Source organism: Mytilus trossulus, chromosome 14, assembly GCF_036588685.1.
Source record: "Mytilus trossulus isolate FHL-02 chromosome 14, PNRI_Mtr1.1.1.hap1, whole genome shotgun sequence".
Classification (NCBI taxonomy): Eukaryota; Metazoa; Mollusca; class Bivalvia; order Mytilida; family Mytilidae; genus Mytilus; species Mytilus trossulus.
In genome coordinates this window covers 11,023,028-11,037,028 of record NC_086386.1, presented here as the reverse complement: position 1 = coordinate 11,037,028, position 14,001 = coordinate 11,023,028, and the positions used below count along the sequence as shown (strand labels likewise).

The window sequence follows — 14,001 nt, the reverse complement described above, 5'->3', positions numbered from 1 at the left end:
ATGCATTAGGACGAAATATGTTGAGTTAGGTCGGTTATGTCGAGTAAAGTCATTTTATTGGAAATCTCTACTGCTATATTAATGAATGACATAGTTGTAAGTGAAAATTAATGAGAAAGCAACCCAACGACAAAATAAAAACGAAATTTAGAGTGCATTAGTCAGTCTTCAGCAATACACACAAGAAAGAAGCAATTGTTTTGAGAGTATTATAATTCGGACTATGTTTACACCTGGAATGAAACACATCCGCAGGAAATTTGCAATATTATTTTACGTTGTGCAGTTACACCACTGTTCCATGTTAGGGGAGGGTTAGGTGCTAACATGTTTAACCTCGTCACATTTTGTAAGTACCTGTTGTCCAGTGGTTTTCGTTGATTTATGTCTGTCATATTTTTATTATTCGGAATTAATTTGTAATAAAGAAGACCGATTGTTTCTAATTTGAATTGTTTACATTATTCATGTCGTGGCCTTTTATAGTCGACTTTACGGTATGTTTTTTTTTACCATATTAAAGCCACACATTCGCCTATATAATCAAGCTATAATTTCTCACATTCACTTTATTTGAATTTCGGTGGATAGTATTAGTTGTCCCATTTGTAAACCTATCACATCTCCTTATTTCTATGTAGTCTCTAAAATTTAAAAAAAAATATATCACAAACTTTTTACATACTTGACTATTAGGTAATATATTTGTTTTAACATTTTTTTTAAATAGATTTTATTTGTCACATATAATATGTTTAAAAGTCAAAGGTTTCAGTTGATATCGGTAAAGTTCAATTTGCTATTTTGTGTCCAAAATAAACGTCGATCGGAGAAGCCAAAAATTGGACGTAGATTAGAAAACCAAAGACAATGGACGTCGATTATATAGGCATAACCAAACAATGCTCTTCGATTTGAGGGTAATTTAATGTGACGTCAGATTTTCAAGAACGTTCAAGAAAATTCTTATTAGTGAATTGCATTCCTGCATCACAATTTCTGACTCAATTGGAATTTAGAAATATTTTGTATTGCTATTATAAAATTGAAGATCGTGGTAAACTTTTATACTATCTGGGGTTCGTGTTGCTAATTCTTTAGTTTACTATGTAGTGTCATGTGTACTATTGTTTGTCTGTTAGTCTTTTTTTCATTTTTAGCCATGGTGTTGTCAGTTTATTTTCAATTGATGAGTTTGACTGTCCCTCTGATATCTTTCGTCCTGCTTTTAGTAAAAGTGCAATTACAAAACTTGTTAATTCGTCAAGAAATATTGCAATGCAATCCTTCTCAAGCCATTCTGCCCGAGTCAAGGTAACAACTGTTATTATTTAAGCTGCACTATAGGCTCATTGTCCATTTTTTTACATGTCAACTTTTCTTGTTTCTTAAATAGGAGCACCAGTGTCGGAAAACTTTGACATCACACTAATGGTGTGTCTTTTGCGGAACCTTACAAACATTGTACCTCCTGTAAATGGCTTTAACGTGCTTCCTCAAATTCAGGAGACAAACGAAGGAGGAGATATAGCAAGAATCAAATGGTACCGGAATTTGTTATTCCATAATAGCAAACTTACAACACACGACTATAATGACATATGGTCCGATTTAACAGCGGTAAGGTTTTACCTCAGAATAAATTTATAGAAGCTATCAATATTCTTTAAATTTAGATTAGGGCGAATATGATTTCCTCTCAGTGAAAATGCAAAGTTTGATAGATATGTAGAATGCTTCTCTCCAATCGAACTTAAAATGAGGGCATGACATGCATAATAAAGTCTCCATAATATCCTTTCATGTAGAATAAAAAAAGGTTTTGGATGGCATGCATAGATGTAATGCTTTTCCAAACATAATTTCAAGCACAACAGGTTATTGAAGATCTAATCATAATTACCATCCATATCTGAGTTCATACGTTATGCTCGTGGATATTCACACTAAACGCAATTTTCTTTATAAGAAATACTACTTCAACAGAGGTTTGAAGGAGGACGACTGAAGTGTACACTTAATATTTTTAAGTTCACTATATAAATAATTAGTTCGCCAATTCAATATGTCAGTTAATCAATTCATAAGCGACATGTATTCGCGATCTTCGATCTATCAATACTAGTATAAGCCGTCTGATTTTTTTATTTTTATTTTTACTGATTATGTCCTATTCTTCAATATAGCTGATGTGTTTCCTTTTGTTTAAGTTGGTAACCCGGATTTGTTTTCTCTCAATCGATTTATGACTTTTAAATAGCGGTATACTTCTGTTGCCTTAATTTTGACTGGTCGTGAATTCACATGGCTGGTGATGAATAAAAAGAAGAAGCAGGGTATGCATAATAGTTATTTATCATTTCCAGTAATAATAGATTTTCCAGAGCTTTCGTTTTCTGCAATGGTTTTCCTGATAGAGGATCGCTACTTAGACAAAAGATATGAAGCCAACGGTTCCAAGTGGTAAAGTTGAAACCATCCCTTCGACATTTTTACTTACGCCATCATGAGTTTGTCATAATGCATCCCTATACATCTATGTAACAAATGAACACGAATATTTTTCGATAATCGTCTCCTACCGAATATTTAAAAGCCAAAAAATTATAAGAATCAAAACAGTTAAAGAATTATAAGAGAAAAAAGGACCTTAAATCTATCTTTAGTCAACTTTGCCCGTGGATGTTTTAACCTTAGTTTATTTATACAAAAACGGACAATTTAAGAAAGGTTAGTTTTAAACTATATCAGTTGAACCTTTCAGTTTTGAATAAGTTGAGTTCACATCCGACCTTCATGATACATTTACTGATAAGTTTAATTTGCCTCCATTATTTGAAGTTAAAGAAATAACTTCATGATTACGAAAAACTGTATTTGATATCATTATGAGGCAATCCCAAGGCTACAAATATTGAAATGTCAATTCAAGATTAAAACAAACTTAGCCTTTGATTTCATGCTTATCTTTTCATGATATCTAAGTTAAACATCCGAATATTGTGGCAATCATGATTTGTAACCTTTGGTTTTTTTTTCTGTCAAGTGTTTTTTTTTTAAATGAAGGACAAATGATACTAAACTAATCTTTTAACTAATAAGTAAAAATAGACCAAAATGCAAACACCAGTATACAAACAACAGCATAGAAAATAGTGTAGCTATATTCATACACTGATCGATGTCTACATGAGGAAATGCATGTACCAAGTCAGGAATATGATTGTTCTTATCCATTCGTTTGATGTGTTAGAATTTTTAAATAACCATTTGATGAAGAACTTTACGTTTTAAACATTTTTCTTGCAGCTCTGTATTTTTGCTATTTTTCTTTTGATATAAGTGGTCATCTCATGTCCTGAATCTATAACAAACGAGGAGATTATAATAATAAAATCATTAATTCCCTCAACTTCAGCAGTAACATATCAATTTCACCTGCATATGGGATATATTTTCCCCCAACTAATTCGATATTAAAAGCTTGCAGCTGCCACTCCGACTTTATAAAACGTCACCAGTGTCTGTCCTGAGCATAAAGTTGCTTTATCCAAATTTTGAACATTTTAATCTTATTATAAAAAGGAGATGTGGTATGATTGCCAATGAGACTACTTTCCACAAGAGACCAATAAAATTTTGGCATTTTGGTTAATTTCTAGACGGTTTCCGTCTAAAATGATAGTGGCCGCATTCGTGTTCATTCATAATATTGAAATGTAAGTTGTATTTGATGATAATACGAAACATATAATTAAAGGTTGAGGATGAACACGGATGCGGCATCTTTCATTGGTGACTAAAATCATCTGAAAAGTGACGTATTTTGGCATATTTGAATTATTTTATATTTAAGCTTGGATCAAAGCGTTTTTAATGACTAAACCAGTTAAAATCTTTCACATAAACTAATCGAATCAATTGAAATAGACACTTAAGTGATTAAATAGTGTTCAGAAACTTTCGTAAGATGAACCTGAAATCTTGTGCTTGGATATAAAATTGAAGATATTGAATATAATCCACTTAATCATGTCATAACAATGATTTGTTTTGTGATTTATTAATGTTTTTATTTATCAGAAAGAGAACTAAATTTGTGAACATGTTGTCAGTTCTAAAAAATGAAATTGAAACACAAATGTTATATAATCCAGATAGTCTATTTTTGAGAAAATTTCAGAGGAAAATATTGAAACCTTGATTACATTTTTTTTATGAGAATTAGACCTTATATAAATACTTCAGTCAGTATTTAGATAACAAAGAATCAATCAATCAATAATTTACAAATCAATCAAGATCAGGGGTCAATAGCTCCTTCTTTGATCTCTTCAACATATTTCATTATTACTTACCAGAAATATTTGATTATTACAAGTTTATTTCGCTATTTTAAGATATTGTCTGCTCTTTTGTCGAGTTATTGTCTCCGACATATTCCCCATTTTCATACTCAATTTTGAATTACATGTTTCTCTTAGGCCGAGATTGTTTAGGCTGTTTAATCCATCATCGAATGTTTCGACAGCGATGCAATCTGTCGTCATGACATGTAATACAACGATCATAACACCAATCTGACAAACAAATGCTGACGCTCTATAAACGTCACCTTCGTGTCTATTTAAATATTTTTTTCAAGAATATGAATTTAATTTTAAATACACAGAAAAGGAAAATTGATAATATACAAATTCGGATAACAAACAAACATGTCAAAAATGTACAAATTACGAAAGTGCATATCACAAATCCACGAACAACAAAAATACACGGAAAATTAAAAAAGTAACCTATTTACAAACCTCAAACGTCCGGTTTTTGGGTTGCGCTGTTAACAATTTCAAAAAAAAATTGGAATTATTACACCTTTTACTATCCATCAATCATTATGGCAACTAGCCAAACATCAAAACAAAAATTACTTTTATTCCAAGTTTTATTATCTCTAGTCGCAGGCAAACAAACATTTATCAATAAACACTTTACAGTGCTCAGCTAGTTTAAAAAAAAATTGGTGACATCTGATGTTGTGTCTGTTCAAATGGATGCACTTAAGTAGAAACATCCGGTTGTAAGAAACATTTTTAGACGGATCGTAATGAATCTACTTTTTATCCTAAATTATGAAAAATGTCTATTGGCAATATTCTTTGATAAAGCCTTCGTAAAACGTTTATTTCACTATCGGATGTTAGGTTTGCCCAGCGACGAGCAATGTAAACAGATATTTGCGACAGTCAAATTAAATTTAACGAAGGCCAAGCTTAAAATACAATACATGCTTTGACTATGTATGGAGATTATATGTATCAAGTTTTATGAAAAAGTCTTATCTGAATTTGTGTTAAGATTGCATAAATATAACGCGAAAAAATAAAAAAATCAACAAATTATAATTTTTCAAAGAATTGTTAAACCCATTTAGATCATACTAATGTAATAATGATTTTCAAAATATTTTAACAAAATCCGCTTGTGTTTATCTTTAAAAAAAAGTAAGTATGTCTTTCTCTGTGAATAGAAATAATGTGCAAAAAAACGACATTTTAGTGAATGTTTAAAATTTCTGCTCCAATTTTCTCTGAAAGTACTCACGTACATAAGGGTACAATTTGTAATAACTGACTAGTTGAACATTTAAATTATAGCTTCTATGCATTTGTTGTATAAATAAATAAATCAAAACTGTATCGTATGCCACAGATATTAATACATTAGATTTAGATACCCCAATGATGATTGTGGCCAAGTTTGGTTTAATTTGGCCTAGTAGTTTCTTAGGAGAAGATTTGTATAAAAATTAACTAAGATTTACGAAAAAATGTTAAAAATTGACTATAAAGGGCAATAACTCCTAAAAGAGTCAACTTACCATTTCGGGCGTGTTGACTTATTTGTAAATCTTACTTTGCTGAACATTATTGCTGTTTACTGTTTATCTCTATCTATAATATTATTCAAGACAATAACCAAAAACAGCTAAATTTTCTTTAAATTACCAATTCAGGGGCAGTACACCAGCAACAGGTTTTTCGATTGACCTGATAAACATTTTAACCCCATGTCAAATTTGCTCTAAATGCTTTGGTTTGTGCGTTATAAGCCAGAAACTGCATTTTACCCCTATGTTTTATTTTTAGCCATCGCGGCCATCTTTGTTGGTTGACCGGATCACCGGACACAATTTTTAAACAAGATACCCCAATGATGATTGTGGCCAAGTTTGATTTAATTTGTCCCAGTAGTTTCAGAGGAGAAGATTTTTGTAAAAGTTAACGACGACGGAAGACGACGACGACAGACGCCGGACGCAAAGTGATGGTAAAAGCTCACTTGGCCCTTCGGGCCAGGTAAACTAAAATATGTGCTCAACTATATCAAAGCTCACTTAATCATTTAGATGGTCAAACATTAAATACAAAAGTCTTGTAAATGAACAAAATCAGATCCATAATTAGTTCAGCTACAGTTGGAACTTAGGGAGGATTCAGGATTTAAGTGAACCTGGCGTGTCTTTACCCGTCAGGCATATTCCTAGCCTAATATTGTGGAATTTGTCTATTATATGTAAGAAAAAGAGAGACACTAGTTGATGCAAAATTTCCGCTATTTCAAAACAACTTATTGCTCAGATTTTTTTTATAAATTAAGCGTTTAAAGTTTGATAAACAGTGTGAACTATAGAACTCTATATACGTTGTTGTAGACGAAAATCTGTTTTAAGTCGGTTACTTCCTCAGTTGTATGTGAGGATGTGTGTAGTTGCGTTAATTGATTCCTAAGGATTGACATTGCATTTCACAGGTTCGGTCGTGTTCTGTGAATGCTAAATGCATCACTTATTTTAAACAAATTGACAAGGTTTAAATGAATCTTATCAAATTAGTCCGTCCATCTAGCACTAACTGAAGATAATGCTAGTTGACAGGAACGACCATTTAAATTTCCGGGATAGGTGGTTTTTGTTCCGTTTTGCATTTGTTTCATGCACGTGTCGCAACATCTTCTTTTTAACCCTTCATCTTAAAATAAATGAAAAAAGCTACATCACAATTTTTTATGTTTATTTTCGAAGAAAAGCATGCTCCAAAAATTAACGCGCAAATGTGTGAAATGGTAGTTTGTTAGTGACGTATTGGACGTAGGTGTATTTTAAACTATTTGTCTTAAGCTTTATTCTCAGATATTAAAAACTGTTGTTTTTTTTTTTTGCTTTATTATCATGAAATTACTAAAATATATTTGGCTCAGTACAGAATGACGATTTGCCGTTACACATGATTCTAACGTTATCGTGGGAAAGAAATACATGCTCAATTTACGTTTGTTCGTACCTTTCGTCGAAATGTAAGAAAACTCTATTTTGAAAAATATATTTTGTAGGCAGTGGTACGATTCAGTCCTGCTTTGAAAATACATTGTGACAAGTTAAAATCCAAGAAGCTAACAACAGAGTGTCCATGTTATGGTAAATATTATAATAGAGGTTAATACTGATAATTGTATTTTGCTACAAGACGTTTCACAATATCCTGTCAAATGTTATTGTTGATGTCAAGTCAAGCAAAGACTGTCCTCCGAAACATCAACAATTTTTACATATCATTCGAGGTTTGTTTCTAACAAAACAAAACCAAAAAGTTTGGAAAACCAGCTGCCATTAGAAGTTGTAAAAATAGATAATTATTGTAAGTATGTTATACCTGTGTTGTCATTTTCTGTGCATCTATTGTTTATAAATATCAAAATGTTTGTTAGCACTTCCATTTTGATTTCACCGTTAGAGTGGGTATGAAAAATCTGAATAAGTAAAGGCAAAATGCATGTATGGCCTAGTGAATATAAAGTTTGATTTCGATAATTTTGTGGATATAGAATTTTCGTAAAAAGTTAAATTTAAATTTAATCAGATTTTATTAGAATTTAAAAATCACTTCGAACTAAGTAAGTAATCTCCTTCATGCATAGCCTTGTTCCATTATTCGAGTTTGACTTTTTAAAACTTTATTAATTTTGAGTTAATTAACTTTGTGAACTGACTAATGCTGTTTTCTAATGAAGTATTTATATATCATGTTTAGATTTGCACCAAGAAGAAATTTCCAGTTGGGAAGATATGGATAAGTGTTTTGTTCCAACCTCAGCAGTTAATTATATAAGTGATCAACTACAAACAAAGAACAGTATAACAGTCACAGGATTAGCTGGCGTTGGTAAATCTGTTACAATTCATCATGTTGCGTTAAAACTTCGAGATACGAAAGACTACATTATTGTCCCCTGTCGCAATCCTTCCGAGATCCCAATGCATTTCAGAAAGGGGAAAAAGATAGTTTTTGTAGTCGACGACTTTTGTGGGAAATATACAATACATCAAAACGATGTCAGAGAGTGGCAAAAATATTTATCAGAAGAATTGACTATTCTTAGTTCAGGTGATATCAAAATTTTGACATCAAATCGGTCTTCTGTCTTTCAAAATCCTAGCTTCAGAAAATTAAAAGTTTTCATTAAAAATGCATGTAATTTATCCATCGGAATTCATCGTATTTCTGTGGAGGAAAAGAAAAATATTGCGTTGAAATATTTACCTCCAGATGTTTTCCAAAAAATCCAACATCATATAGGACAGATGGATCATTTTCCTTTAATGTGTCAGCAATATACTACACGCCCAATAACTGACCCATTGAGGTTCTTTAATAATCCGTTCGACATTTTCGAACAAGAAATATCTGCCATGAGAGAGGAAGACAAGTTGAAGTATTGTGCATTGTTGGTATGTGTTCTTTTAAATGGGTGTATAAGGAAGGCAGATATGAGATATGAAAAATATCTCCGTTTTGGTATAAACAAAGTTGGTAATGACGTAATTGATGACAAAGGTGTTGACAAAACAGAAATATATGGTACTCATAATAAGCTTTCACGAAATGATCTGCAAACAATTCTCGATCTTTGTGAACTCAACCTAGAGACGCCAACCAGTCTAATATTTCGACAATATGATTGCTTATTAAATACTTATATGTTAAAGACAGAACATAATTACCATTGCATTCATGATAGTGTATTTGAATTTTTAATTTACTACTTTGGAAAGCACTTGCAAAGAGAGGTGATTTCATATTGTGATAGTGAAATAATAAGAGATCATACATATATATCATCTTTGAATGAAATTCATGATACGTTTTCTGTTATAATAGAAAAAGATAACGAAACACTATATTTCTTTAGGATTATAAATGACATATCACATGGAAGAATATATGATGTTTTCTGTAACAAACAAATGCAATTTAGAAGCTACAGATCAAAATTTATTAATTTTCTCCAAGAAAATCCTCAGCTCGAACTAGATAAGCTATTTTTAATCAAAGATGAAGCACGCGATGATGTTACTGATCCAGTTACATCCTTATATGTTGTATGCTGTAAAGGTTACTTAGATTTAGCGGAATTTATATTAGATAGTACAGGAAATGATTTTGATCATAGTTTTCATCCTTTGAATGCGGCAGCTTCTTCTGGTCACTGTCATTTGGTAGAGTTGATGATTTCCAGAGGAGCAGATGTCAATCATCGTGATGAAAGTGGCCATACTCCAATGACTATGGCATGCATAGGTAAACATGAATCTGCAGTGGAGCTGCTCATCAAAAAAGGGTCAGACTTAAATAAAAGAACAAACAAAGGTCCAACTCCATTAATGTGGACCTGTTCGACTGGTAACAAAAGAATTGCTGAATTACTTTTAATTAATGGCGCCGATATAAACAGATCTGATTACGAAGGAAGAACACCGGTAATGTGGTCCCGTAAGCGTTCTGATGATACTATGCTTGATTTGTTAATTTATAAAGGTGCAAATCTAAATAAAGGTGATAACCATGCGTGGACCTCATTGATGTGGACATGTTTTTATGGGCTAACCAATATTGTAGATATTCTCATCTTAAATGGTGCTAATATAAACCAGGCTAATAATGAAGGCTTGACATCGTTTATGATAGCTTGTAAAGGTGGTAAACTAGACATCGTAAGACTTTTACTTACAAAAGGGGTTAATACAAACATTCAAGACACATTTGGTCGAACAGCGTTTATGCTGGCGTGTACAGAAGGACATATTTGTGTAGTTGATGTTTTGATTAATAGCAACGTCAATATTGACCGTCAAGATGCCTATGGAGTAACTCCCTTGATTGAATTGTGTTCTCAAGGCCAGCTCATTTTGGCAAGCACTCTTATCAAGAACCATGCATGTTTCAATAAAACTGACAATGAAGGTTGGACTCCATTGATGGCATGCTGCCTAAGTAATAATTACAACCTCACAACGTTTTTAGTGGATCACGGACCTGATTTAAATGTAAGCAATAAGAACGACGAAACAGCACTTTTGATTGTGTGTAAAGGTGTTATTAACAGAACAACTGCGTTATGCATCGACACAGGAGTTTACACCAATTCTTACGTCAATAAAAGTGACTCTAAATATAACAAAGATGCACTTGAGATAGTCAAAGTCCTACTTAGTAAAGGAGCCAATGTTGATCAACCAGATAAAGATGGTTGGTCACCATTAATGTGGTCTTGCAAAAACAATTTCATCAAAATAGCTGCAGTGCTAATTGAAAATGGGGCAAATGTATACCATATTTCCTCAGATGGAAAATCGATCCTACAGATGGTATTTCATGACGATAAAGAATTCATTATTGAATTATTCTTTAACAAAAATGTAGGTCCTTTAAAAGAGTTCATCGAAGCAATAAAAAAAAAGGATCTGGAAATTATCCAATCTTTAATTGATTTTGAAAAGCAAAATTGCCATCAAACGAACGAAGATACAAACTGCTTGATTCAGAGACACACTACAAATATCGATCGATTTCTGACTATTGCATGTGAATATGGAGATGAAAACATAGTTGACACATTGCTTTCTAATGGTGCTGATATTCATCATCAAGATGAAAAGACGTGGACGCCTTTAATGAGGGCGTGCAAGTTAAGAAACAAAGCCGTTGTCGAGTTATTAGTGGATCGCGGATCTTTTGTTGCTAACGATCTGTCTACTGCTGTCAAATTAGGAGAGAATAATCTAGCAATTTCTTTAATTAAAGTAGGTGGAGGTTTGAATGATCTCTTTATTGACTCATGTAGCAGAAACGACAAACGAACACAAAAGTTACTCATTCGGTTCGGTGTAAATTTGAATGAAGTGCTTTGTCATTCCTGCTGTTCTCATGACTCGAATGCTGTCAAAACAATTCTTAAGTTTGAATTTGACATCAATATTTGCGATGGAAAAGGTTGCACCCCCTTAATGATAGCTTGCTCGTATTCAACTGACGAAATATTTCAGCTCGTATTAAAAATTGGTAAAGCAAACATTTTCAAATCACTTAAAAATGGCTACATTAAAGAAGGTTCTGCTTTTTGTAAAAAATTAATTGGAAAATGCAGAAAGGAAGATTTGTCAGAAACGCTATATCAGGCATCAAGAATGGGACATTTTGAAATAATGCAACTACTAATTGAAAAACACGTAGATATCAATCAACATGATGAGGCTGGAGACACACCTTTGATAATAGCATGTACCTATAAGTATCAGCGTCTCGCAGAATTACTTATATATAACGGAGCAGATACTGGGGAGACATTTAAATGGGCATTCAAACAATTTAACATGGAGTCAACCAGTTTTTTAGTAGAATGTGGTGCTGATGTGAACAAAATTGATCCGATTGAATGGAGTCCACTGACCTGGGCATGTTTTATCAGACAGGAAAACATTAGAAATAATCGGTATTTGTGGTCGGAACTAGAAAGTATAATTGATTTTCTGATTTTAAATGGCGCTGACGTTAACTTTGCTCTACAAAAGGTGTGCCAAATTCAATTCAACATTGATAAAGAGAGTTCTATTGAGTTACTAATTAATAAAGGAGCTGACATAAATCATACTGACAAGAACGGGAGAAAACTCCTAAAGTTGTTGAAACGAGATGGTAATAATGATTGTGTTAAACTTCTAAAATTATATAGACGCAAACAGAAAAAATGTACTGTAATGTAATTTAGAACCTAACTAGAGATACAATGAGTGTAGTATATATAGTTGTAACAGGAATGGATGTAATTTGTGTTTTAAAAATTATATTTTAATCAACATTTTAACGATTCATAATTTACAATAATGCTCTTATCAAAATTATTGCAGTTTCAGTGGAATAAACTGATAATGTTGATGTCCTAGCAAGCACATTTCAAGCAATTACTAATTTGCTTCAAAATGGCACCAGACATTAACGTTCGCTACCGTTAACAGACACAATATGTTATACCGTTTTAACTGCATTTAATCCAAACATAAGCACTCACGTGATTAATTCTAGTGATACACAAGAAGGATGACATGAATCACCAGCTATATTGGACAGTCAAATAAAACTAATCAAACACCATCATCCGACCTCTACAAATAACATAGACGTTTAAAACTAGCCAAAAATAAGGGCATCGGTAGTATATACCAGTGTTCAATAGTCATAAATGGATTAAGTGAAAATAAATAAGTGTCACAAATCGAAGGAAATACAGCAACTATAAGAGGAAAAATTATTTCTGTCAGCTTTAGTTACACATAGCCTTTTCAGAAGCAAATGATAAACAACATCATTTGAAAGCAATATCTTCTAGTTTGGGTCATTGAACGATTTATGCCAAGTTGACATTTTTGTAAATTGGTCTGGCTGTTTTACTGTCTCAAAATTTTCTCTAACTGTAATAGTTTTCAAGATAAAATATGAAATATGAATATACAAGCATTCCACACAACAGATATAGTTGACCTATTGCTATTTCTTAAAATATTAGAAAATAGGCAAAACAAAACAACTTTACTTTGAGCAATGACCCATTCAATAGTTATCAAAAGTATCAGGATAATAATTTAGTACGCCAGACGCACGTTTCGTCTACATAAGACTCATCAGTGACGCTCATATCATATAAAACTATTTATACAGCCAAACACGTACAAAGTTGAAGAGCATTGAGGAACCGAAATTCCAAAAAGTTGTGCCAAATACGGCTAAGGTTATCTATGCCTGGGATAAGACATCCTTAGTTTTTCGAAAATTCGAAGTTTTATAAACATGAAATGTATAAAAATATTCATGTCAACACCGAAGTGTTGACTACTGGGCTTGTGATACCCTCGGGGACGAAATGTTCACCAGCAGTGGCATCGACCCAGTGGTGTAAATAGTTATCAAAAGTAACAGGATTAATATTTAGTACGCCAGAAGCGTGTTCCGTCTACATAAGACTCATCAGTGACGCTCATATCAAAGTATTTATATAGTCAAACAAGTACAAAGTTGAAGAGCATTGAGGATCCAAATTTCCAAAAAGTTGTGCCAAATACGGCTAAGGTAATCTATGCCTGGGATAAGAAATCAAATGACGTCAAGGTCAAATAAAACTTGCCAGACTGATATGTGCATTGTTAAATATTTGCTTACAACAAATATGGTTGGCCAATTGCATACAGCAGTAAAAACAACCCACAAAACTTCACTTTAACAACTGAACCATGAAAAATTATGTCAATTTCAGATGAACACTTTACAATTATTCCATACACCAAATATAGTAGTTCAATCGCATAAAAACAAACCAGAACAAAAAAGACTTAACTTTATTCACTAAACAACCAAAATAAGGCCAAGGTCAGAAGACACCTGCATGTTGACCATGTACACCTTACACTCCTTCCATACACCAAATGTAGGAGATTTATTGCTTATTTTAAAGTATCTGAGATATAAACTTGACCACTAAAACTTAACCATGTTAACTGATCCATGAAATGAGGTCGAGGAAAGATGAAAACAGTCTGACAAGCATAAGGACCTAGCAAGGTACGCACATACCAAATATGGTTATTCCTTTCCACATAATAACAGAGAAATTAAC

At 32.6% G+C, this 14,001-nt stretch overlaps 1 protein-coding gene across 1 annotated transcript; it reads left to right on the top strand.

Moving 5' to 3' along the window:
* The first annotated feature begins 8,122 nt into the window (after positions 1–8,122).
* On the top strand, positions 8,123–12,097 carry LOC134697467 (serine/threonine-protein phosphatase 6 regulatory ankyrin repeat subunit A-like). The gene has a single exon (XM_063559748.1). It carries the CDS (start codon positions 8,123–8,125, stop codon positions 12,095–12,097), a length of 3,975 nt encoding a protein of 1,324 aa, XP_063415818.1.
* Positions 12,098–14,001: the final 1,904 nt, after the last annotated feature.